The following is a 27,796-nucleotide window of genomic DNA, read 5'->3' as shown; positions in this document are numbered from 1 at the left end:
CGGGATGGGATGGGACAGCACACATTTGTATTTCCCATGAACACGAAAACCGTATGATTTTCAGGGAAATGATGGTAAAACATTTCGTTATGGATTTCGTGTCCATATATTTGAGCATAGCTATCTTGTTAGTTATAAAGAGCAAAATATATTCAGCCTTAACAATATACTTTGTGAAGGGGCTGATGGACACATGCATAATACTAATAGTTATGAATATAAAGTTAACTTTGTTGTGTTGCGTGTCTCTTCGTACATGTAGTCCTATTTAGTAGACGCTTAACCTAAATTCAACAATTTTTAATGAATTTTATTCAAATGGGAATACCATGGGATGGGACAGGCATTTTTGCTATGGGATGGGAATAGGACAGGAAAATATGCCCCATGGACAAGCCTGCGAAATAGGTAATGGCAGTTATGTAATGTCAATAATCAGTCTGATAATGGGCTGATGGATATATAACGAGACATTAAGTCCCAGCTAACATAAAACAGAGATACACACGAACGACAAGGAACCACTGCAGATAATGCGTGGCGAGAAGCGACGAAACTGCCAAACAAGATTAAACTTGCCAAGCGAAAGTCAGTCGCAATATATCTGGGTGTCTGGAAATTTTCATTTGCTTTATCTATTTTGGTAGACAATGTCAATTTTAAAATGTATACAAAATATTCTGGCTTCAACCTCCAATCTCGAATAGAGAAAATCCCGACATTCTGAGATATCAGATAGGATTACAATGCACCGGCGTATAATATTGCCATTAGCTTAGTTTGCTATTCGAAGAAGATCATCTTCCACGACTAATTTACTGTTTAGAAGATTTTCCTTTAACTAATTTATAGTTTCGGAATTAGTGAATATATGGATTGATTTCAGTCATTTCAACTGCGAATAGTTACATGCTTTCAGTTTTGCGAATGATTAGACATGTTAGAACCGAAATGCGAGTAAACATCTTACAAAAATGTACTTCTTCACTGAATAAGACCCGATCCTCAAATCTCAAAACGTATTTTGAATTAACCGAATTATTAATCATCCTATACAGTAAATGAGCTTAGTTTCAAATAACTGAATACTTGGCCCTAAAATCGATTAAAAATTATTGCCAGTATATTTCACTGAATATTTTTTTAAGTATTATGATGGCATTTTATTTATTTGAATATGAGAGAAAGAGAGTAGCGAATTCCTCAAACCGCCATAAAATCGAGTATATTAAAATTCCTCACTGAAATGCGAAACATATAAACGAAAATCACCAAAAGTGAGATTCTTATTAAAAATCCAAAACACAATGGCTAATAATAACAGAAACGTTGTGAGAAAACCATCAACATTTTCGACAAAAAGAAGATTCCATCGGAGAAACGATTCACTTGATTTTGTGGGCGGCGTGCATCAATTACAATTTTGTGCAAGATATATCCAAGTCGGAAGAAGAATTTATTGAATAGGCAAAAACGAAGAAGATTTTCTTGCAAAGGCAAAGACATGATGTACTTGGCAGCAGTGTTACTTTTGGCATCCACTGCATGCATCGACGGTAAGTTTGGAATCATAATCAAATATTTTAACTATGTATCAAATTTGAATAAAATTTCTGGCATATTAGCATTGGATAAATTTGCATTCCGTGGTTCTCAAAACATTTTTTTTATTGCAAGGTCAATAAAATGTTTGGCGTTTATAGACCGGTGTTCTTTATATGAAATAACAATCTACATTCTTTCCCGAATATCGTAATATTTTGATTTAAAAAGTTTGATGGAGAATACCTATTTTATATTTGTTCACTGGTGTAATTGTAATTGGCAAATATGTGTTTCCGTAATTCGATTTAATTTCAATATCACATATTTGGAAATGCCGGCCCCAATCGCGCCATTGCCAAATTTTTTATTTCCGGTTTTCATAACTAGTATATATAATCCGTTCCGACGATTAATTATTTGTTGATTCATACACTAAGAACCGCGTATAGGAATGAGATCATGATTTTCGATAGACGCTTCAATATCTTTTTAAAACATAGAGAGAAAATGATGAATGCTCAAAAAATGTTTATTGGATGCTATTGGTATTTATCAAAAACGACACAGCAGTCTGTTCTGGCACGGCGTTCATAACGTCCATTATGGTGTTTTGATCGCTTTTGTGACTAACGTTCAGTAATACAAAGCTTTCGAGAAAAACAACGATATTATCATATATGGTCTAGCATGTACAACCGCTCAACCGCGGCGATTGGTCGTAAAATAACAAAATTGAATTGATACATTTTCAACTATTTAGTCCACAAAATATGCCACATATGCGGTCGCACCTGTAACGACTTTCTCTTGTTTATAAACTTATCTCTGATAAAATACACAACTTTAATAAGTTATCTGAATTGTAATAGCAAGTTATGTTGAGTGGATGATGCTAAATACAACTCAGTATACGAAGATACGTACTAATGGTGCTCATCTGTTTTTAATACATTATTCAGTCAAAATTATATTAACTTATTCCTTCCTTCTGTATATAGTCCATTTTTTTTTATCGTTAGTTCGTTTTCACACTAAGCTCTGGGCAAGGGGATATAGAGCTGGGGTGGGCACGGTTTTTAAACGAGGAGCCAAAAATTTTGCCCACTCAGACTGGCGGGCCATAAAAGTGTGACGTAAGAAGTTACATTATATTTTATGTACAGTATTACAAAGCAAAGGTGGAAAACAATACGCTTCGTGTCGAAACTAAATTAACCGCAATCTCAACAAATTCCTTGAGTTATTTTTAGCTAAAATATCAAAATATGATTTCAGTTTGGCTGTAGCAGCACCAGGCGGGGTAGATTGAGTAACACAACGGGCCGTATTCGGCCGCGGGCCGTACTTTGCCCATGTGTGATATAGAGATTTTGTACAGTCGAAAACCTTTAGCGAAAACTATGCCATAAGATTTGAAACGTTATTCACACATTTACTCTCATTATAATGGGCAAAGTATATTCACCAGCGAGCGTGAGTGACAATGGGAGGCTGGGACGAGCTTCAAAAATCAAATGAAACGCATCAAGTCTTCAAACCATCTTGACATTCGGGGTGCATGGCGTGATGTTTGAAGTGTAATCCGTAGCTCATTTTTGGCATGAAATAAATATTCAGCAAGAAGTTTAAGTGAAGTTCATCGACCAATGGTATGACACAGAATTCTTACGATTATTACACATGTCGAATTCTAAAATATTTTTCTATATACACACATTTACAGTCAGTAACATCGTTACACTTCAAATCGCGTTGAACATTGTGATTTGTGAGTGAACGGAAATGAGACAAAACAAAATAGGCAATGTCGCGCATTCTAGTCTAAATGTTTACAAATATCAAGTACGTATACTATTTCATCCCCAGTTAAATTTACCCAATTTAAATATAATCGGTTTGGGAGATATATATATAAAATGGTAGTGTTTTTCAGTAGGCAGCATACAATGACTGGCTTTGTGTTTTTGTGGTTATGACAACAAAGGACAAACAGAATTTTTTTAAAAGGGTTTGAAAAACGTTAGTTTTACTTTGAGCGATCATATACATATCTTTATCATTACATTATATATTAAATAAAACGAGTGCCACTCTTGTATAAACTATTTCATTGCGTTTGAGTGATATTACATAACAATCTTGGGACCCCATCGAGGACACATTATTTTTAATCTTCACTGGACGTTTTAGCATGAAAGACGATTAACGGTAAACAACGTGTGTGGCAGCAATCAGAGATAGGTTACCGCAAAATGAAGAATAACTGTAAAAACATATTCATTCAGATTACAGGAGGCGAAAACTTTTTGTTTGATTAAAACCTAAAAAAGTATTAATAGGAAATCCCCCTATATTTCTTCCGCCCACTTACTTCAGACTACAAATATAATAGGGGTATGTAGATAATTGCCCAACTTTTGTGTAAGATATTTTCACTCACGTGTACAACATATTGTCTTATTTTGGTATCATCACAAAACAGAATTGTCAATCGTTTATTTTGTACAGAGTGTACAGTTAGTTTTGTAAACTATGCATGTGTTTGGGTAAAACCAACAACCTTTTCTCAAATCTTAACACTTCAGTACGGGATTCATATTCTAACAAACGATAAAGTTAATATGCTTTCTATTCTATAAATTCACCAACATCACAATAACATCGATAATAGATTCATGATGTAACGTGTATGCGGTTTTTTCGAATAAGATTATTATTTCAACTTGATGAATGATCATGCTGTCTTTACAATTTTAAAGTGCTTGATTAATCGAATATTTGCCTACTCCTTAACTGAATCAACATTCAACAAATGACCTGTAGAGAAAACGTATTTAGGAAAAATATGGGAAACGTGGAAAAATGTTTTATATATATCTTCAAAATAATACTCAAAAAATTGTAATTTCATTTCACGATGACGAAGAAGTGCTACCAATGTAACTACGATACAGGATATTGTTCAAATATGTTACGAGGGCCTGACAACGGCGGGTTTGGCAATAAGAAAAGCGGACAAACAATACTTTAGGAAAAGAAAATTTGAAATTAGCTAGTTCATTAGTTTCCATGTAAGAGCGAATTTTTCGCAACAACAACAACAACAACGGTCTCCCAGATAGCAACAACCATTGAAGCAATTTATCAGAACGTTCCATCAGAGTACTATGTGTCTCTAAACTGCCTCTTACTCTTATTTCACCATCACAAACATCTTCTATTTTCGGCAATTGTAAAATATTGTAGAATCATAAATTGCCAGGAAAATTTTCATTAAATTCTTCGTCGTTCAAAATTCTGCCATATGCAGTTTTCCACAATAAAACAAATCAATTATGTAAGTATTTTGTGATTACAACAGTGATGGCACAGAGTGGAGAAGAAGACAATTTGAAATCGATTTCTTTCACTGGAAAAGTTCGTCTTCTGAAAGAGACCTTCACTTCAGAATTGAACGATCCACAGTCGCAGGTTTACATGTCTCTGAAAGATTCATTCGAGGACGAAGTAAGTTCTTTTTCTAATTACCGTATTGCAAATTTTTAAGTTTATTTTCTGTTAAATCATCATGGATTTCAAAGCTACTGGCTATAACAAGGCGGTAGTGAATTCAAATACTTTCAAGCGTTTCGTCAATTTGGTCAACATTCTACGTCATACTATGTAAAACATATACGTAGATTTTCATCCCAGGTATCTATACCAAAATGCAAGCTTATTGCGAGGGGTAACTATAGTGGTACAAGGCTGACGTCTGGCTGAGTATGTGAGATATGCATGAAAATTATCGATTTACAGACCATAGAGTTTGTGAAAACGATGGATCTAAATATAATAATATTTAAGACAATCACTGAAGATCAATTCCGTCGTAAAACTACAAAATTTTTCCATGTTATACATAAAATGTAACTAAGACTTATCTCGTACTATCCTTTTCGTCCTCTGCTTTTCATTTCAGGCTAACCTACATTTTTGGATATTAATTCATTCAAAATTTAGATATTGCACTACAGTTGATTATTAAGAATTTTTATCAACATTATAGTTGGTTGGTGAAATCAAGAGCGAATTACAGAAGAAACGGTATCCTTTCGCTAAAGTAACCGCCGAGGTCAAAAATTTCACGAGTGGGAGTGTTAATGTAGTTTTTATTTTGGTGATTGATGGGACGTCCATGACGGTTAGGCAATTGTTGGAAGCAGCCAGAAGTGCCACCGAGGATTCTACTATTGGGAAGTTCTCGTCTAGTCAAATTGAAGGTAATTCGGAACTCCATATTATATATTTATCAACTGTATGTAGGTTTTGTTCCACTGGCCACTGCATAAATCAACCAACCTTTGCAGTGGTCCGACGGTTAGTCTGTTACAACAAGTCAGGCTAGTATGTATTCTATACAGGGGTGCAGATTGATATCTGAATTTTTATTCTGATAGTAAGGTCATCATCATGAACATCATCTCGTGCGGAGTAAGCCAAGCTTTGGGTCACTTGGTCGCGTGTGAACCAACTGTTCACTAGCACTTAGCAGATCACTTTTACTGCTGCTTGGTTACAACGACCTTCCGCCGAGTATAACAAATTGGTGATATGAATGATTACTTAATAATATATTTACCAAATTTTTCTGTTTTCTCCACAACACTTCGTTTCCAATTCGGAAATCGAAGCTCGAAGTTTGTAGGTTTTTGTTCATCGTGAGATTTCAGGATAGTGGTGAATGTTGACTCAATATGCTGGCGCTTATTAAAAATTGTAGCTGCCGAATAAACTCATCTAGAAATATTGAATGTAAAGATTTTTTTCGATTCCTTTCGTGCTGTTTTCTTATGCAGATTTGAATGAATGTCAAGAGACTTCAACAGAATGCAGTGAATTTGCCAAATGTGTCAATACTGTAGGCAGTTTTATTTGTAACTGCTCTGCTGAATATTTCGACCAATCAGGCAACGGGACAATATGCGGTAAGATATAACAATATACGGTTCTGTCGAATCATATTGCTATCTATCTTTATACAGGACATCACCCAGACCTGAGCAACTTCTTCCGAAGAATAAAGTGAAAATTTAGAGTAACCGCTTACAATTCCCCATTCATCACTTCCACTTTCTTTTCACCACCGCATGTTTTTGTGAGATCGCGTGATTGTCTGTGATTTCCCAGTAGGCTACTGTATTACACGGCCTACCTCGACACTTTGTGAAATGCTTACTTTTGATTTTCTTAGTTACTCCAGTATCGGTGAATTGCGAATCCGACAAGATGGAAATGAGACTCAAATATAAATACGCAAAAAGTCTATCAATTCGACTGAGTGATCTTCGGTTACAGAACGAAAGTTGTGCCGGTTTTCTCAACTCTACCTCAAATGAATACGAATTTGCCATCACCAAAGATTTAGCAAGTTGTGGGAGTATTAGGAAGGTAAGTATTAGGAACAGATTAAGTACTTGGCATCGTTTGGGGATGTGTGATTACTTAAACTTTTGCCAATCCAATTTTATTCCAGGACAATACTACTCACGTGACTTACTCCAATGTTCTCAGCAACAAACCGAAATCAACAGCCATTATTATGACAGGTTCCGAATTGTCTATTCCCTTTAGTTGTAGTTATCCAAAGAATATCACAACTTCCATGTCATTCGAGGTAAATTCACTTTTTTTGTTGTCTTTAAATCTTTGTATTTATAAGTTTGTACGTATGCACTTGGAATAAACTATAGCAACGTGACGGACAACCAAGTCTACTTAACAAAACAACCTTGCAGTGTATTTATATATATATAAATATATGGAACGTATCAATTTACATGAAACGATTTCGTCGCAGTTAGTAAACATCGGTCTATGTTAAAATGTTCATTAACAGTTGAATTGAGTTTGATATTCACACATTTTTTGACAAAATATAGAAATATCTTAAAATATAAAATGTATATATCGTTCAAACATACCGGTACCATGGTCCATGGATATACATCCATATTTTGCTCTTTCGGTGCATTACAGGGCGAGGTATCTTCGATCAACATTTCGTCAACTGCCGGTGAAGGAAAGTTTTTCGTCGATCTCAAAATGTACAAATCATCCTCATTTGAAGTGGAAGAAAAGAAACGCGAGTTCAAGGTACTGATTGTGCTCATATTTCACCAGAATGCATACAATTTTGGGGGTGCTTCACTTAATTTACGACAAGTTCTATGAATAATTTTTGGTAACATTCGGAACCAAATTTGTCATCGGGGGTTAGAGTTAATCAACACATGACGCGCATAAAAATAGGGTTTTAATCTATAACATAATCTCTCTCAAATTATAAATTGCTATTGCAAATTGTTCAAGGGATAAGTATCAGAATCAACCCCGGAAATATAAGACATTGAGTTCTGTGTATCCTGTAGCGTAAAGTATACATGATGAATTACCTAAGGTCAATTGCATAACAAGATGTTCCTGTCCCGGGTTGCAGGCCCAAATCGGATAAATAATATTTAAAATTAATTTAGGGCTCGTCTGAACTATTGACTATGCTTTTCTAATTTACGAGATAGATGAGTTGTTTAACGAGTCAAAACTTCTAATGAAAGGCTTGAAAAACGAATATATTGATTGGATTTATAAATACTCTATGATTTATGAAGACCGTTGCCTGTTTTTTATGGGCAGATAGCATTTTCAACAACTTTCATTGAAAGGAAGGGGTTATCAGTTATATATACATGAATTATAACGGAGATCCATGGCACGAAAATGATCAGTTATCACCGCGATAGACTATACTGCGCCTATACATTCAATAACTTGATTATTTTTATTTGCAGACATCGGATACTTTGTATTTGCAAGCGGAATTGAACTCTAAAGACACAATCCTTGCCGTTGTACTTGACAGATGTTGGGCAACACCAACTTCTACAATCAATGATTCAATACATTATGATATTATCAAGGACGGGTAATAAGTGAATATATATATATATATAAATATGTATGTATGCGATTGTATTAGAAAGAATTCTAGAAAATAAATTTGTCAAATGTTCATTAAACCGAAAAACTTATCATCGTTGTTTATGGATTTATGTTATTCATTCCACTTCTGATTAGCAAACGTTTGGATGTTTGGTTTTGAAGTTTTATTGAGTAGCAATTATAATTATATCGCATGTCATTCTTACTTTTCAATCATAGCAATCGCCATATAAGTTTATGAATCTTGAATTGAAATATAATTTTTTTGCTCACCTATCGTTGCTATGACCTTTTGTTTCATAAATTTCTTTTATTTCTCGACACTTTTATATAGGCCGTTTACAGACAGGTATTAAAGGAGATGTTCTCGCTACTGGCAATGAAATCAAAGTTGTATTTTTCAGGTGTAAAGATGCATCTGCTGTTAGAGGTACAGTTAATGTATTCAGTAACGGTGGCATTGGCAAATCAAGTTTCAGTGTTCAAGTTTTCAAATTTGTTGATGCCAGTACAACATACATTCATTGTCGCATAGTCGTTTGTTCCACTGCTGACGGAAATTCTTGCAGACCAGTGAGTATCCAGACGCAGAAATTTCCAAAAACTGTTATCAGCCGGTTTTATTATAAGATTATTTCTTTCTTTACCAATGTCCAATGTTCAATGACCTATCGTTAAAAGAGAACAGGCTACTGTCATGAGACGCAAAAAGGTTAAAATATAAATAGCTACATTTGCCAAATTCGGCAATTCTGCTTTCATGATCGACATTAATATAGCCTAACGACTAAATTTAATATTTAATCCTAACATGATGTATCAAATTCCAACATGTATCAAAAAATACCGAAAGTCGAGAGTATGTATGAATTTTCCGTAATGTATAGAAGGAGTATGTTACAATATTACAATTGTGTGGAACCTGGACTTATTTTGTTAGCGGTTTGGGCGTAAACATCGAGTGACTGCAAAATCTTTCTTTCCATAGCTACAGATCAAAAAGATGGTGGACACTTTCATATTACATCACAAACACTTTAATATATTGGCTATTTTTAATAGGAACAAGGCGGAAGAATTACCTCATTTTTTTCTTAACTAAATTAGTCCAATCTTAACTTTCTTTATTTCTTGCACCAAAAATGATGTTCATTCAAATTTTTTAGACTTGCGACAGCCGAAGAAGGCGTTCTATTTATAGCGATTACTCTTACGTATCGCTATATCGACAAAGACGAGAAACTTCAGAAGAAACAAAAGTACATAACAAGACTGTTGGGCCTCTCTATCGTGTGGAAGATGAAATAATAGGTACGTTGTTATGGTTACAAAAATGATATTCTGCATGAAAATGCCCAAATCCATGTCTCTCACTATTAATTAACTGAATAGTTTATATTAGTTATGATCACACAAATTATAAGCCGTGATTGAAGAGGCGACCGAGCCTGCTACCATGTCCAACAGTATAACAATCTTATTATAGATTTAATTAGGCTCATTTTCTATTAAAAAGGTTACTGTGGAGAGCCTCTGTGACATTTTGGTAGGTGTCACTGTCACGCCTGTTGTACAATCGCTGTGTAATAGAATGCACCATCATCACAATATATAGGCGCAGAATCAAATATCGTAACAGCTTGTTTTCCACCTATTTTTCATGCTATTACGTAATCTCTAATCAAATGTTATACAATACTGAACTTCCGTCAAATGCTCTGTTTATAATTTCAAATTCAAGAGTGCTATTTCTGCATTTAGACGTTCGATTCTGGGCTGTCACAATGTCCCTTGTGTTTCTACTCGTGGTGTCGCTGTGCATCATCGCATGCCTCGCAATCAAACGAAATGCTGCACCAATGAAATCTGTCGTCGGGTTGAAAATACAAAGCCTTGAAGAGGATAATTTCGGATACGAATGACACAAACAACAAATGTCCTAAATTTGCTTTCTGACTTTCACTTGTAACTTTGCAAACATGTAATTGAAGCAACTATTGGCGACTCAGGTGACTTGTTACCAACCAATACTTGTTTCATACATATTCATACTTGAATTTCAAATGCTCTCATGTATTATGTCTGCTAAAATATATGAGTGTGATCATTATCAAGATAGAAAACTTGATTGGTTGGTTTCAGTGATGCAGTGGGAAATACAACCGCAGATACCGGTTCATTTTATACGGTGGAGGTGTACTTGCTTTCGAAACATAAGTCTTCGAAACCCTTGAACATAGGCCTAAGTCGGAAAATACTATTTTTCTAACAAAACAACTAATAATTCTCTATAAAGATTATATTGCCTATAAAAAGCAATTACATTTTAACAATGTTCAGCCCCCCTGAAAATCGATCAGCAGTTAATTCATTCACTTTTCATTTTTTTCACACGAAATTCAAACAATACATGAAAACAACAAGTTCCGTTCAACTGAGCCAACTGGCAATGAATCAGCTCTGGGTATAGAATGGCGTCTTCGAATCGCTGCCAGTATAGTATCGATTACTAAATAAACGCTAGATTCGCCATAACAACAACATCTCCGGCATTCATTTCATGTAAGACAGGAAGAAGAATGGATCGAAAAAGCTTTCAATTTCACTGACGCTCCGTTTCCTAGACGCTGAAAACTGTTGACTGGGTGTTGTGAATTTCAACACTTTATCGCTAGCCTGTACGGTATGAGAAAATTTGAAACAGGTGCGTGGACATGCAATTCAAAAAAAATTATTCCCTCGCCAGATGCGGAAGTAGACCGCCGGAGGATTGAAGATGTGGATGGATGTAAGTAAAAAAACGATATCACCGTATTTGTTGTAGTATTTTATGGTAAGTTTTTCGAACACATGTATTACACCGAAAACATTCTTATTTCAGATAGAAATAATAATCGACTCAACTTTTTGTTGTTTTGTTTTATGAAACTTTTACCGGGCTATTGGCAGCCTTTTTACGTAACTGGTCGATATTGTTGAGCACTGAAGTAAACTTATAGTATAGTTAAGTGGATTGAACCCGAAAAAGACTTGATACGAAATTTGAATGAATATCATATACGAGACAACAATACCTTGCATCAAATATTCATAACAAACAGATTGAAAGTTATTGTAATGTACTTGCTTATTAGTTCAATACAAAACTATTTTCATGCAATTTTTCAGCAAAACAGATATCAAATTTATCTCAAGTCTGCAAATATGTACAATGAATCAAACAAAGACCTATATATGACAAATATCGAAGGAATTCAATTCTGTTTTCCACTCTTACTTTTTAATTATCAGATTTAACAAAAAACATGTAATTATTTAATTCTACAATGCAAGAAAAATAAAAAAAAATATCTCAATTTTATATGGGTATATACATGTGATAGATTATGACAGATTACGTGCAATAGTGAAACGGTCTGAAACAAATTTCAGTTCTAAACTACCTGAACAACAGGTTGATAAAAATATACTATATACATATAGTTGTGATGTCATATGTATGCTACCGTGTTTTCTCGAAAATAAGATAGTGTCTTATTTCATTTTTCTTCCAAACACTAGGGCTTATTTTGGGGTGATTTCATTTATCAAAAACAAAAATACGAAGTAGGGAATCACAAGATTTTCGAATATACAAAATATGAAATCCGATATCCATTTACTTATAAATAACACGTTTTTAATTAAAAAAAAATCTAATTATAGATTATTCAAAAATGACCATCACTCTTTTTAGATTAATCATTCAAAACGCGTGGGAGAGATTTCTTGCTATCGACTTATTTTATTGTCTTATTTTAATGGGATGGCTTATATCAAAAACCTTTTAAGAATTCAGGCTGGGTCTTATTTTTAGGCAAACACGGTTTATATGTAACACATTACAGAGAAAAAAGTTTTTCTTGTATTTGTATTTGACAGTTTAGGTAAATTTCCTAGAACGTAAGCGAAAATGTTATACAAGAAAAATACATATGGCTACGTGAAGTATAAAAAAAACATTCAAAATTTAACGATACTTTAAATCTCGAAAACTTTTTTCACTTAATTCTCTTCACCAAAATCTTCGCATTGTTATGCCTTCTCCTTCGTTGGATTTCTTTCGAACTCGGTGAACGACAAGCACGGTCAGGCCAATGAGAAGAACCGCCGAAATACACCCCAATGTAATAGCCGCAGTATTGGAACTTGTGGCCGACACATTTTCATTATCCTCTGTTTCTAAAAAGAGGAAGAAATTGCAGGATTAAAAATTGTATTCTATATTATTTATAGTGTGATATATTTATTTCATATGAATTTAGTATTATGTATTCACCAACAAGGGCTTACCTTGGGTTGTAATCGGACCCACTGAAACGGTATTTGACTTCCCATCGTTTGCATTTCGCTTTCTTCGCCTTTTTGTAGTACAGGTCTGTATCAGACAAATCGCATGGTTAGTTAAGTATTGTGTTGAAAAAACACAATGTTGGAAAGACCCAAGAAATCGTCAGTGCAAAACTAAAGTAATAATGACGAACTTGTACATCTTTTGGCCAACTATGATAAAAGTGTTTAGAGCAGCGGTTCTCAAACCTTTAGAATTTGTCAAGTCTCGTGTCCCACTTCAAAAATAACTAGCTAACAATAAACTACAATTAACAGATAGTAAGGCAAAAGTATGTTTTAAAAAAAATCTTTGAAGTTAAATATTCAAAATAAAGAAATGTATATATCCAAAATAAGGCGGACAAGGTCAAATATAACAAATATTTTTATTATTAATTAGCTTCACAACATTTCAAAAAAAATGTCTACGCCCTCCTTGTGGGGCGCGCTCACCGTTTGAGAACCACTGGGAATATTACCAATGCAATAAGATAAATGATAATGTTCTATACTTTTGAGAAATTATTTTGTATTCTTGTTCAATTATTAATTCGATTATAGTATTCTATATTTCTATGCTATTCGAGGTGTGTTAGTAAAATACTATCAGTAAAACAGAGAGTTGATTTTTTCTACATACTTTTGTTTCATTTAAAAAAATCTGTATTATTTTTTTTACCTTCTGACAGGATGACTGACAGACTTCGACATTACAATGAACGTATAGTTTATCTTCATCCACAAAGGGCTGAACGCTCACCCTGAACCTGGCCGTCTGTCCGTCTCCGTTGGATATTATGTCAACAGAAGCATAGGTAGCTGGACACCTGAAAATCCCAGATGAATTTGTACAGATAAAGCCCATGTTGCGCCTTTATGTTATTGATTATAGATATATACATATATATATTCGCTCAGATGCTTTGAACATGGCATAAAAATTGAGGCATGGTAAGATGTCAGAAAAATATTTTGAAGAATGTTGATGACAAATATACCGGTATATGTTAATGACCCATTTATGTTGTAAAGATATTTTGTGACTCGAAATCAAATTTGAATCAAATTGAAACTGATTACTGCTGGGGGGCAGAGACTGGTTAGGAGAGATTGGTTACCTTTCGAATTGGTTTGATTGTTAAAAATATAGACAATAAAGATTTTTTTCTAAAATAATGTAAATGTATTTGAAGTGTATTAAGTAAAATTTTAAAAAGAATCTAGCTTAGTTCTGAACACATTATTGTAATATATTTTCATATTAGAGACTGTAGACAGCTTTTTTTTCAAATTTTCAATAACACTTGTGCGTTGAACATAACAACAATTTAACAAAGGTAACATAACAAAGTTTAGCTAAATTCATTCACCAAAGCGATTGATAAACAAATCGATATTTAAGTTGTTATCACCAAGACTTTGGTGATATTGGTGACAGGAAATCCAGTAAATGCATTTCAACGAATCAGCATCCCAGGCTTTGCGGTAAAACTTCAGAATACAATTGGTTTAAAATTCTGAATGCTTTTTGAAGATAGATACAGCACACGAGTTGATAAACCATATTGCTAGATCGTAAAACGGATTTTCACACATAAAAATGAAAAAAAGAAATATTCGGACAATTGAAAAATTTCAAGATACACGAACCAATTTTATACACGTTTCAAATAGCAATGAATGAACCACAAACAAACATCAGTCAAGCTTACTCGTCCGTAATCACATCATGTCTTGTTGTATCATCTGGGTCGTCGGAAGGTGTGGTCCAGCAGTCTGTTGCTTTCAAATAGTTATCCGTAGCTGACGCGGAATGGGTGAGCTACAGAAGAAATTCTGTTTTAAAACTTCATAATGTTAAATAATACAAGATTCATGTATTGTGTATTTTATAAACCGGAAAGCTTGCAATTCTGACACGCAACACATACCTCAACGAACAGTGGGTCGCCAAATTCCATAACTTTATTACTGTCCAGAGCCAATGAAAAATTGTCGTTATCAAAAACTGCTAGCGTAACCTCTAGTTCCCCCGTACCAGATGCATCAGTTATAATTACCGTCCTTCAACAAAATATAATTACAATAATAAAGTGTTTAAATAGAAGATTGTTTTACTCTAATGACCACGAAAATGGATTGGTTAATTAAGTATTTATACCTGCATTGAAAATGTTCTGAAACCAAAATAACTCTTAACTTACATAGTTCTTCAGTGAACTCCAGTCGTAAAATTGTAAAAAGCGGTTGTCGCAAAATAAGGCATTTTAATTGTGTCGTGGCATAAAAACATTAAAAGTTTGTACCAATAAATTATTGACAATGAGTTTGGGGTTGTTTCGAACAAATATTGCGTTTCCGGATTCCGGAGTCCGGAGAATGTTATATTATGTGTATAATGTGGTTTCCCAGGAATCAAGTAATCAGTAATCAATAATTTATTTCTTCACCATGCTAAAATACGAACATACACACATTTCAGGGTGAAAGGAGACGCGAAAACCAAAACTGGTTATCTAGCGGCGGCGCCTTTGGGGAAGTATAACAAAACGAGATAAATACAATCTAGTCGAACAAAATATGTTATTTGATAAATAAATTAAAAAAACAATAGGTACTTTAAGGCGACCTGGTACATGCCAGGCAGTCGCCGTTTAAAAAAAAGGTCGACTCCAAGCACCACAGTCTACGTAACCATGGATATTATATTGCAAGACAGTCTCACAATGTTGTCGTGGTGAGGTAGCTAAGGTATAGTAAAGGGCATCGTATGTTGGATTGTGTGCATATGATTGTCAAGGTTAAGGTAGATTGCATGTCAAGAATACACATATTGTACCAGTATAATATACCGTCAACTGTACAAGTAACAAAATAATGACACTTTTATGGCAGGAAGCAACTTGTTGTGTTGACCCTAACATGTTACCCTGCGCTTGCAAGTGTTTTGATGCTGGAGTCAAAGAATTTACAAACAGGGTTTGTATATTCGTGAGGACCTGGATATACGTTGAAAAATTAAACAATATTGTACAACAGAAAATCAAATACATAGGCCATATAAAATATTCTAATAAAATGTGCTCACGATGGAAGAACAGTAATCGATGGTGATGTCTGATCATTGTCTCCAGTTCCGAACTGTCGCGAATATGAACAACTGACTGGAAATATTATTGCTATTTGATGTGTTGCAACACTATTTATCACGTTCGTTACATTGTTTTTATAGATGATCTGATCTCCGTCATATTCCTGCAAATAAGAAAAGATTTTCTGGTAATGTACTTTTCTAGCCATCGATATAGAAGTGGCAACCAACAAAAAATAACGGACACTAGAACAAATTTGCACGAAACAGATTTTTGGAAAAGTTATGTAGCAAATCTATTGCTGATGGGTGGTTGCTAAACTGTTGTTGTATTTCCTGGTGATGTCTATTTCTGAATCTTACGAAGATACTGCATACACACCGTTTCCGGAGACATGTATTTATATAAGGGGGTCCATGAAGTACCTTTACAATTTCCATTTTGTTATGAAGTCAGTTCTCAATATATGTTAACCAGGTTTGTTGTTTTTAATCAGTAATTGTTAAGTTAAGTTTTTACTTCATTTAATACATCTGTGAGGGCCAAAACAATATATGGTACCGATAAATTTCCTTTGCAATTTTGAAAACTTCAAGCTTTCCTGGACACACTATATATTTCTGAATACGACGTAAACAGTTCAAATCATGCTGACAGCCAAACAAAATCCAGTTTGCAATGGACATATGCCGCCGAGTCGTAGTAATTAGTCTCTCTGCTGACTCGTTCGTTGTTTGTTTTTACTGAACCAATGAGCATTTTATATGATTGTTTTGGCGTTCGGAGGACAGGGCGCTGTAATGTCATTACTCGGAACGACAGGTCGTCTAATTTTTGTGTGTTATGACTTAAGTTTAGTTCTAATTTTAGTGTTGGTATCCTATTAGAAACACTTTCAAGTTAAAACACGTCCAACCGCTAATGTCGTCCACTTCCACGTCCAATATGCTATAGTTAATCTTGAGTTTTTTGAACGTCAAAATGACATTTGTTTGTATAATTATCATTATTCAGCAAACTTACCGTCACCCAGCCACAAGTTCCCAAATTATTGCGAAAGACGAGGTTGGAAACGTTAACTACTCCAGTGCAAGTTTCATCGATCAGATGAATATTAGCTGCTTCGAGACCAAGGTCGGTGAAATATGCAGCGTATAACTCGACTCCGATTTGGTCTTTGTTGCAGTATACGGAGTGGATCGGGTTAACTATGAAAAATAATGAGTTCAGGTTTAGAAACAAATTAGATTTATCGTTATAAATAGTACCTTGAATTAGTAAATTAAAAAATTGCGCCATGATACTAACTACCCTACCCTCTTTTTACCACATCAACATATGCACCGAATTGATGGAATGCTTTGACAATGTGAGGACAAGAAATTTTCTGTGCGATACCTGTTTCGTAAGTTTCGAATCAAACGCATAGCGTTACTCAAATACGCATGTGAAAAAGACAATATGCCTTCTGAATGACAACGTCAATTATTACTATCACTGAACTTGCAAAAGAGAACGATCCTAACATCACAAGTCAGGCGCAAACATGAGATTGCACAATGTCAAGTATGTAAAATAAAATCGAAGCAGCTTTGAAAGATTACTGTTCGCAAAAACGATGGTGATATCGTTATTGACATATAGTATAGGGGGATATGTAAAGCTGATGTAGGTCTCTGTGAAATTAGAATATATCTTGTTGTGAAATTTCTATCTGGTGAGTTCATTCGCTCATGCTGAAAACGAATGCTTACCGCAATTTGTTCCGGGTTCAGTGATGTCGTTATCATACAAATTGAGGTTGCAGCTACATTTTCTTGAACCGAATCCTACATCTGTACAGGTTGCGTCAGGTAAACAAGGGCTCAACAGACAACTCACCGTCGCTGTAAATTGAATATTCACCACATTGAAGACCATTGCCATTCAAACATTTATCTTGCTATATATACAGACCATGTTTCCTCCAAAATAAGACCTAGCCTGAATTTTAAAAACGATTTTGAACCCTACCCTTAAAATAACCCCTAGTCGAAAACACGAATTTTATTTATTGTTTGACTTGTACGATAGCAAGAAATTTCTCCTGCACGTTTTAAATGATTAATCTAAAACGTGTAAAAGAGGAAAACTTTCAAGAATTATTGCTCGACGTGAAACTGCAGGTGCAAAAATTCGCCCGAAAATTCAGTTAAATGGAATGTTTGATGAAATTTATGAATATGGTGACTTAAGACATTCCAGAAAATCATTTTTCATTTTTGAATAATCTATTTTTGGCAGTAATTTTTTTCAATAGAAAATATGTAATTTTTAGTAAATTCAAATCGGTTTTCATATTTTGTATATTAGAAAATTTTGTAATTCTCTACTTTGTAATTTTGTTTGAAACAAAAGAAACACGGTAGTTAATTTTATTATTTATTCAATCTTGCTATCTTACCATTGATAGTGAAATTGCTAAATTGTTGCAAAATCAATCCCAGATCTACAGTTCCGGAATCAGCACCAGCGACTGTGAGGTTGAAATCAACAACATTCCCCGTTGCAGTAGAATTACAGAAAACTTCGGTGGTAGCCGTAATTGTGTTGGATAACGTGAGATCATTTCGAACATAATCTTCAACCTAAGAAACAACAAATAAAAATCGACAACTTGTGGTATTGCAATTTTTCTTACAATGCACAGAAAAAGAACAGACCCGAGTACAAATATCATCCTCTGTTAAACCAGTCCCTGCAAGATTTACGCTTCCTTCAAATGTCAGTGTCTCTTTGTCTGAAATGAAAGAGTTTGATATAATACCTCAGATGTCAAATAAACCGACCTATCGATGCGGGAATAACTTCCGAATAAAAACGTGTTTAACTACGTCATGTGTTGTAGCATTTTAATATTGTATTAGTCCTTGGCAAGCTTAACTCATTTTGAAACTATCGAATACAGTTGATAAAAAAGTGGGAAATGAAGTTGGTAAGTAACCGTTGGAAAATGTCAGGCTTGGGAGTCTCGTACGTATTTATACCATTATGCGTTCAGAACAAGACAAGGAAATAGTTCTTCAACTTTTCAATAAACACAGCTTGTTTTTTTTCATCGGTATTTTGTCTCAAAAATATCTAGCCCCAGACTTGTCTTATACATGCCAAATTCTTTTTCCTTTTGATCTTAATTGTCTCTTTTTCTCACACATGCTCTAAACTTGTCTCAGCACCCAATTGTATAAATCTCACTTGATATGAACACTATATTATTCTGCCAAAGTAACGTATCAATCTTGATCAAGAACATATAGCATGAACTATATTTATGCTCCTAGAGAATGGTATGACAATTATGGGACAAGTCAAGTTGCTCTCTCCCTGGAATGACGCTATAATGTTCCTCTAATTTTCCACCAGCTTCTTCTTAATTTAGAATTTAAAATAATTAAGCTCAAAAAATTAAAGGCTTACAACGCTGCACCAAAACTATCAAGGTGTGCCATGAAACGATACTTTCGGCGATTTAAATTAATAAGAAATAGAAATACTATCTAGACTTTGAGCGCATGGTGCGTATTTGTCCACGTATTATAAAGCGGCTCTTATACACCTAAAAGTCGATAAGACACTATTTTTAGGATTTAATATTACAATTCACTCAACTTTCATTCGCCGGTTTCGTGTTTGTCGTTTATTTTACCTACATCAACATAAATACGTTGATCGAATATAGTGAATGGAGAGCACGAGTACCTAAAACTTTTAGATTCCTATACGTAGGTAAGTCACTTCTTTCGGCTTTCTTTTTAACTTCACATTTTTCGATTACGATTTAAAATCGATTACAGTGCTTAACTCTTTGTCTGTGGTATGAGAAAAAGTCTCACATTTAGCTACAACGTCAGTTATACGCAATGCCACAATTGAAATGAATGATTTACTACTACTTACAAGATATTTTTGCAATAGTCAGGCCACCAAGAGTTTGCCCTTCCAAATTTGTAAAGGCCTCTTGAAGAAATGTTGCCAATTGAGGATCAGCCGAAATTAAAAGTTCGTATATAGTTGAATTGTCAGCGTTGTTAAATGTTTCGCTTATCACTTGCACACTCACGTCGGCGTCAAGTCCTCTGACACTCAACAAATTCGTAAGGAATTTTTCAAGCTAAAGAGAAAATAAGCATTCAAGGAATTTTAATAGAAAAGAATTTTCTGATATAACAATTAGAACAATTAAAATTTTGTCAGAATGACGACGTTTCAAATGGGAGTTTTGACTTACCCGAGAACAATTGAGAAATTGCCGAATGCTTTCAGTTCTTTAATTAAAGTCAAATTTAGTGTTCGTATCATTTTTGCACATGGATTTGATATAATTTTATTTCCGTTTCTATAGTCAGTATGTGTATTAATTAGGCTAGTGACTCATTTCAACGAAAAGTGTGTGCTAAAAAAGCTAATTATAGAATTGTGAATGTCGGAATTTTAAACTACATAGATGAGAAATGAGCCGAGCTGTCTATTTTTGATGTCCATTTCAAAAAAAATACTAAACGCTCTTCTTTTACTCATTTCAACGAAAACAATTACTTAAAATAAACTTTAGCTTACGACTATTCCATCATTAGCTCGGGCTATTTTTTAAAAAAAAATATCGTTGATTAGGTCAAATATGCATATGTACAATATGTGGCATTTGATTAGCGGTCTTTTATTATTGAAACGATGATTTTATTACGTTTATGCAAAGTTTCGTATTCCGCAATGGCGTGACTATATATAGGTGAATGACTGTAGGTATACCGATATATTCAGAAGCAGTTAATTTTGTTTAATTACCCTGGTATTTAACATTTACTTTGATGATATATTGACAGATTCAACATAGATACAGTACATAGTAACTATACCGAAGATGCGAATGTAAAATTCACCACTATATCATTTAATGTTAATACCAGACTAGACTTACTTCTGTTGCAATATCAGAGGTCTGTCGACGTTTTCTTGAACTTGAGCTTAGCCGAGTGGTTATCGATGCCGTTGTCGCAAACCCCTCTACTGTTAATAGATAAAATCACTGCGGAATGCTCAATGACAATATGTTTTTAAGTTGGGCTGAGGCTTTATGCTTCAGGTGGAATATGTTGAAAATAATATGCAGTGTAGTTTTACATATTAAGCCATGTATAATATAAGTATAATTGAAGATGACCGTGTGCGAGGAGTTTAATAGTATCGTTTTTGGACACGTTATTATGTAATTTTCCATGGCTGTTTGAAAAAAATACCTATGGTACAAAAAATTATTTCATTAAAGAGTCCAAAAACAAACAAAAACAAGCGACTTTTTAAAGTTAAGAAAATAATTCATTTTTATCAAATCATCATTATTATATACTTACTTGCGCATAGACCTGAACTATGTCTTTCGTAATTTGGCGCACATTCGCAAAAAAAATCACCCGGTGAATTGACACATACTTCTGTTTGCATGTTACAGTCGTGCGTATCGTCTGTACATTCATTAATATCTAAGCATGAAAAAGCAAATGCGTTTCATTAAATCAACAACCTCTAAAGTTACAACCTCTAAATATAATCTCAACACTAATCAAATATTAGCCCTTCGAAACACATGAATGACACGAATCATTGAAAATTCTCGGCAATAAAAAAGTTAACAGCATAACGTATTTATAGACAGAGACTGAATACAAATTCAGCGTGCTTCCTCCGTTGTCTACATGTCTATTCGTAGGCCTGCACAGCTATCTTTTTTGGACTTGTGATATGTGACCCAAATGTGATACCTTGACAGTCAACTCCATCTCCTGTATACCCATTCATGCATGTGCATTCGAAACTTCCTTCTGTATTACCGCAAGTTGCAAGAGTATCGTTGCAATTGTCTTGTGCTGTCGTACATTCGTTAACATCTGAATATATGATTCATTTTCTTATATATACGGGACATAAATATCTAAGGACAATTGTAATAATATCATATAGCTGATAATCATCGTTTCTGGAAACGGCTCGTCGATCACTATATGATCAACATTAACTTCAATTACAAGCCATTTTTGTTATTTAACAAAAACATACAACTTTTTTCCATAGACATAGAAAAATCTATCACGCTCGTCAATCATAATTTTGAAACGCTAAAAATACCCTGGTACGCAATAAAAAGCTGCGTTGTCTTCGAGCACGACATTAATATTTTATTTCATTTTGCTAATTTTGCAATATCTCGTAATAATCCCATGACACATTGTTTTAATTAAGTGAAATTCGTTTTTCATGCAATGGATATCATACGAAATATCTTCATATATCCATATTCATAGAGGGTACCTGCACACGTTACGCCGTCTCCTGAGTATCCTTCATTACAATGGCATTCTGAACTGCCTTGTGTATTCTTACACGTTGCAAGTGTGGCGTGACAATTCGCATCCCCGTTTAAACATTCATTGATATCTGAATATAATTTACTATCGATTATTTTAAAGTTTTTCGGTTTTATTTTTTTGACTCATGCAACAAGATCATTGCGAATATACTGCAAAAACTAGTTCGAATCTCATGTTTGATGATATGACTTTAGATTTTTGAAATCGCCTCAGCAACAGCTGTATTGACCAGTGATTGAATGAATGGAACCGCGATATAATAATTCTTGGGCATTTGTCTTAAAGTATATCCGATACCTTAAATGGCAGTAACGAAGAATGAGGAGTATACAATGAAATTCTTTACCTTCACAGTTAATACCATCGCCAGAGAATCCATCGTAACACTCACAAGTGTGACTTCCCTTTGTATTTGTACATGATTGTGAACAGTCGTTTGTAAGATCTGAAGCACACTCATTGATATCTATAAAATTGAAACACATAAATTAATTTTGAAACAAATCTGTTTTTACAGACAATTTTAGCAGTACTTGTTGGTTTGATATTCTGGCGTTAGTTAATGTACCTGTACAATTCTTCCCGTTTCCAGTATATCCCGACTGACACATGCATGTAAATGAACCAATTGTGTTGCTACAATCAGCATTGTTATCGCAATGAGTACCAACAGTGCATTCATCGATGTCTAAGGATATTATAATATAAATAAATAAATATACATATTTTGGAGATGTTTGTCGAATCGATACCGCGTATGCCAATTTGTCCGTCTCTACCGAGAGAATTGAAGAGATCATATCAGACGGAATCTGCGGACAACTCGGTCGACCCCTTTTATGTATCAAATCCGATTCGGGTCATTTTTAATAATCTGATCCTTATACTAATTTCAATCAATAATTCGAGGTAATACTTTTAAATCCAAAATGTTAACTCAAAAATAATAATACCTACAAAATATAAAACCACAATGAATCAGACTGATGATTTATATTTACAGAACCCACCTTCGCACGAACTACTCTGCATTCCACCAGATCCCGTTGCGGTTTCGAGTTCATACCCGCTGTTACAAATGCAATTATAAGACTGGCCGTCTTCTACGCAAGTAGAATTTACTGGACAGTCATTTGCGTCGCACGAAGTTATCACTGAAAAAATGAAAACTTTTTAGTTGATGGGGAGAAGGAATATCAAATAAACGTCCGATTACGTAGCTTTTGTAAAAAAGTTTTGCATAGTGTGTAAAGACCGGGAAGCGTGAAATAATATTAGTTCATTACGACGAATAAATACTTTCGTAACGACTAAAAAGGACTATAATCATTGAAAATCTGGATGTATTTAAAATGATTATTCCCAATCGGTTAAGACGACTCCGTTTTCTGGCGTATATTAAATATTCATTTTTACTTTTGTTGAGTAAAATTCGGGCAGACCATTTTATTAATATTCTTCCTTTCAAGCTTCTTTTTATGAGCGAGCTCAACCATTGCTGCTAATTTTCCAAAAAGGGAAATAATGAAGTCTCGTTTCAAGAAGTATTTGTAATCTTTCGTTAGATAACAGTTGAGTTAGAACACGTTCATCACCTATATGATCTAGAACCGATGCTCGAGTTATATTTGCTATTTCGTGGAAAGAATTGATATATATGTTATTTTTATTTATCAACACTATTTCGTTCAATCCTCCTTTTTGGAACGATCACATACGGGTACGAGGTAAGAAGCAAACAGATAGAAAGTACTTGTAGTTCAATACACAATATCATAGTATCCTTTATTTAAATACTAAGAATCTTTTTATAAGTAAGATAACTCAGATTTTTACCAGCTGAAAAAAGTTATTAAACAAAGAAAGTACATTATTGTATCTCTGAGAATACACCCCATACACACATTTTTTTTCTAAGTTTTCTGATGCTCAACATATTCAAATCATCAAGCGTTAGACTGGATAACATTTAAAATTAATAAACCATCAACCATAATGGTTCTATATATAAGACTGACTTGAACAATTATTTTATATCGAAAAATTGACGTCAACCCACCCACGCATTCGGTGCCATTCTCTACATGCCCGTCCCTGCATATGCATCGTAAATCAGCAGCATCGTTGTTGCAAACTTTTAGTCCGGTGCAATTTGTACCACTTTGTTTGCAAAGATCCAATTCTGTAAAAATAATTAATAAATAGTTGAGCTTTAAACTTGTATATTTTGTAAAATATTTCATATAAATAAACAAAGAGAGATGAAATAGGCCAAAACAAAGAGCGGGGTTAATCAACGTTGTTGATGAGTATATATTCTAGATTCTAGAATGATGCTTTGCTTATTTTACATTCAAGTGGTAACCCGACCGTAATGCTACACGAAAAATTTACTACAATAAAAAAAATTACCTACTTTTCCAGATAAAAGTAATCGATTATTTTGTAATATTTACAAAAGTTAGCACAACAACGATTGGTAACTTAGATCTTACCGCATGTCGCGTTAGTTGTGTGTCGGACGTATCCATCTTTACATGGGCAATGAAAATTTCCATCCAAGTTTACACAATGCTCAGCTGTAAGGTTGCAAGTATGAACTCCTGACTTGCACTCGTCCAAGTCTAATTAATGAAAAACTGATGTTCATGAATGCTTTTTGATTGATCTTTACAAACTTACATCAATTGTAGATAGTTGGTCAAAAGTAAAATATGATTCATTCAAATTATGGGAGGTATAAACAGGTTAGAATGCGTTTACGTTCTGTGCTCCCCTTAAATAGCAATAAATAACACGCACACGTCGCAGCTATAGTCAGCACACCAACAAAGTCCCATTAATCACTATTTATTTTTATGATTACTTGATAGTTAATACTTCTTTCGCAAGAAAATCAAAATTTTCAACTCTACCTAAAATATGCATTATTATTTCTCTCAAATATGATATTACCAAGTTGAATACGTATCTTACCCCCATTCAAGCTTTCGACAATTGCCTTTGCTAATTCGCTAAACAATGGGAGGTATTGTTTCTCCACTGCAAATGTACGTTCTTCGCCGTTAACTGAAATTGAAAGAAAACAAAAATTTATCGTTATAAGATTTAAACTTTTCAAGATGAAATTTTAATAAACAAATTGCAGATAATGTTGACGTTTATTTACGATTTATTCACTTTATCGTCATGTGTGAGTTTTAGGATATTTATTTTTTTAAGCTTCGAAGTTTAATCCTAATTGATTTAATGTTTTATTCATATATGTATTTCGAAAATTATTGACATTATTTGCTTAAGAACTAGTATTAAATCAGCGTTAATATGTAACCTATGACGGTGATATTCGCTAATTCGGGTCCAGTTTCTTGACTTGAACATGGTTGTTGGAAGGCTACAAACAGTAGAATCAGGAGGGGGAAGTGAATAACTTTCCACATAATTCTACTTTTACTAAAACCTGAAACATTTCGAAAGTAAATGGATGACGAATGTCTAGATCTAGAGTTTTTTTCAAGCTTTATTTGGAAAAATTTTGTTAAACAGATCGGAAAAGATTCGTCGTTTCATTTGTGCAATTCTTAATTGCGGTATCTACGATCTGCAAGCGCTTCTGCAACTAACTAATATTACTCTTCTTAAATAGAACTTAGTGTTTCCAGAAAAATAAAAGCTATAATAGGTTCCTATTTTGTTTTATAGGTAAACATATAACACTAGCATGGCTTGTAAATCTGATGGATAAAGTAACTATATCGGTAAATACATAAAAACATCTATTATTTCATCTATAAATGTAAATAAAAATGGGTGCATCTTTATTTGAAAATATTTTGCTAATTATTTAGTTTATTTTAGTTTAGCATGGATTAAAATCTTACAGTTAAACAAGGGCAAGTCTTTGACAAGCACTACTAAAGCCAATTTACCCAATAAAACATGAAATAGGTTTTTTAAATATTATAATAAAATCAAGAGCATATAAACTATCGTATTTCAATACGAATATTATTAAACAGCGTCAAAAAGCTACTTTGTAGAATTTAAAATTTTAGAAAATTGCTAATCACTTCAAGAGTTACTTCTAACTTTCTGTTAGATATCCTCTAAGCTTTGTTTATATATAAATACAAGAGCTCTACGATCTGAAACTTGGATTCATTTGAGTTGATATCGCAACATTGTCCTATACGAAAAACTCTCTTCATATATTTAGCCAAAATACAGAAAAATATTACAGACAACCAATGACATAACTAATTAAAATACCCCGTATCAGCGTATCTAGAATTGTTTATGACAACTCCAACCCCGTTCTTTAGTCAAGAATTATCATCAGTAAGAAAGGCGGATCAAATCGTCTGATCGCATAATGGAATCTACATTGTTTACTATGCTTTTGTTGTATGATATAGAAATAGATTTAAATCTTCGTGAACAAATGGATTGAATAATTAAAGTATCTGATATCAATTTTACAAAGAAAAGGAATATCGTAATGAATAAGCTAGCAATTTAAATTGCGTCCCAAACTTTATTATTGGCGCGTGTGCAAAACATTACGATATTGACCCAATGATCCCATGAACCTAAAAGCTTGTCACCTAAATTTAGCTAAAATTTATTTAAAAATAAATAATCAATGATTTTTTTTCTGTATATTCATAGCTACTGCTCGTACTATTTGTACCATCCTCAACACACAGCAGTGCATACATAGTACATGACTAACGTTTGTGATATTGATGGCCTTAAAACAAGGATGATATCTAAAGCAAGTTGCAAAAGAGTTAACGGTTCCCATGGAAGAACGTGTTGGATAAAATACAATATGAAATGATAATCTCCCGAGGAATTTGTTAATCAATTATAGTATTGTTTCTTATAACTATTGTTTGATACTTGTATGACATTTTATTTGAAATGGGCCCCGAGTTTAAACAATGTCGTGAGTGATGATGAAACCGAATGCTTTGCGAATCAAAAATAGTTGTGTATAAAAGACATCAGAAATTAGATAGAAACATCAGTTCATTTGGAAACAGAATATTTTCCGTGTGTTATGCAGACGCTATTTATGCCTATCTTGAAAATTCATATGAAACGCGATACCCATTTCCCATACTAATGTGAAATTATTACCTAAGTGGGTAACTCTTACTAGCAACTTCACTCTACTCGTAAAAGGCACGTTTTCTTGTGGTGTGGACCCGCAACTTTATATCTGGACAAACCGATTAATCATGTTGTACAGTTTAATACAAATATTGCACCCACTTTCGTATTCTAACCGGCTAATGGATACGCCACACCACACATATCTGTATTTCGAAGTGTATCTTATAGGCTATGAAATCTAAACTATTTAAATAATTCCTCATGTACAAAACACTACACGGTTTA

The 27,796-nt window shown here is 33.9% G+C and overlaps 2 protein-coding genes across 2 annotated transcripts; one reads left to right on the top strand and one right to left on the bottom strand.

Annotated features, from left to right (window-relative positions):
- The first annotated feature begins 1,412 nt into the window (after positions 1-1,412).
- Positions 1,413-10,734, top strand: LOC120328839 (uromodulin-like 1). The gene is made up of 11 exons (XM_039395384.2): positions 1,413-1,556; positions 4,907-5,052; positions 5,594-5,807; positions 6,384-6,512; positions 6,779-6,975; positions 7,061-7,201; positions 7,564-7,680; positions 8,376-8,509; positions 8,931-9,099; positions 9,693-9,837; positions 10,288-10,734. The coding sequence occupies exons 1-11, from the start codon at positions 1,505-1,507 to the stop codon at positions 10,446-10,448; spliced, it is 1,605 nt and encodes a 534-aa protein (XP_039251318.2). The 5' UTR covers positions 1,413-1,504; the 3' UTR covers positions 10,449-10,734.
- Positions 10,735-10,893: 159 nt separating this feature from the next.
- LOC120328838 (uncharacterized) lies at positions 10,894-25,852 on the bottom strand. Its single transcript, XM_039395383.2, has 22 exons — positions 25,725-25,852; positions 25,370-25,462; positions 24,889-25,017; positions 24,453-24,575; positions 23,404-23,547; positions 22,962-23,081; positions 22,740-22,859; positions 22,335-22,460; positions 21,788-21,913; positions 21,380-21,508; positions 20,947-21,035; positions 19,926-20,139; positions 18,692-18,768; positions 18,433-18,616; positions 17,744-17,875; positions 17,013-17,197; positions 15,986-16,152; positions 14,829-14,961; positions 14,610-14,719; positions 13,577-13,724; positions 12,859-12,943; positions 10,894-12,747 (listed from the first exon to the last, which is right to left on the bottom strand). The coding sequence occupies exons 1-22, from the start codon at positions 25,831-25,833 to the stop codon at positions 12,581-12,583; spliced, it is 2,910 nt and encodes a 969-aa protein (XP_039251317.2). The 5' UTR covers positions 25,834-25,852; the 3' UTR covers positions 10,894-12,580.
- Positions 25,853-27,796: the final 1,944 nt, after the last annotated feature.

This window comes from Styela clava, chromosome 7 (genome assembly GCF_964204865.1).
Source record: "Styela clava chromosome 7, kaStyClav1.hap1.2, whole genome shotgun sequence".
Taxonomy (NCBI): domain Eukaryota; kingdom Metazoa; phylum Chordata; class Ascidiacea; order Stolidobranchia; family Styelidae; genus Styela; species Styela clava.
The sequence above is the reverse complement of the archived record's forward strand: the minus strand, read 5'-3'. Positions and strand labels throughout refer to the sequence as shown.

Excerpts from the sequence above, each read along its gene's own strand:
- LOC120328839 (XM_039395384.2), top strand. The coding sequence starts at position 1,505 with ATGATGTACTTGGCAGCAGTGTTACTTTTGGCATCCACTGCATGCATC. Across the intron at positions 1,557-4,906 it reads ATCCACTGCATGCATCGACG|TGATGGCACAGAGTGGAGAA; the intron begins GTAAGTTTGGAA and ends TGATTACAACAG. Across the intron at positions 9,838-10,287 it reads TGTGGAAGATGAAATAATAG|ACGTTCGATTCTGGGCTGTC; the intron begins GTACGTTGTTAT and ends TTCTGCATTTAG.
- LOC120328838 (XM_039395383.2), bottom strand. The coding sequence starts at position 25,833 with ATGTGGAAAGTTATTCACTTCCCCCTCCTGATTCTACTGTTTGTAGCC. Across the intron at positions 22,461-22,739 it reads CGATGGTATTAACTGTGAAG|ATATCAATGAATGTTTAAAC; the intron begins GTAAAGAATTTC and ends AATTATATTCAG. Across the intron at positions 13,725-14,609 it reads CATGATGTGATTACGGACGA|GTGTCCAGCTACCTATGCTT; the intron begins GTAAGCTTGACT and ends TGGGATTTTCAG.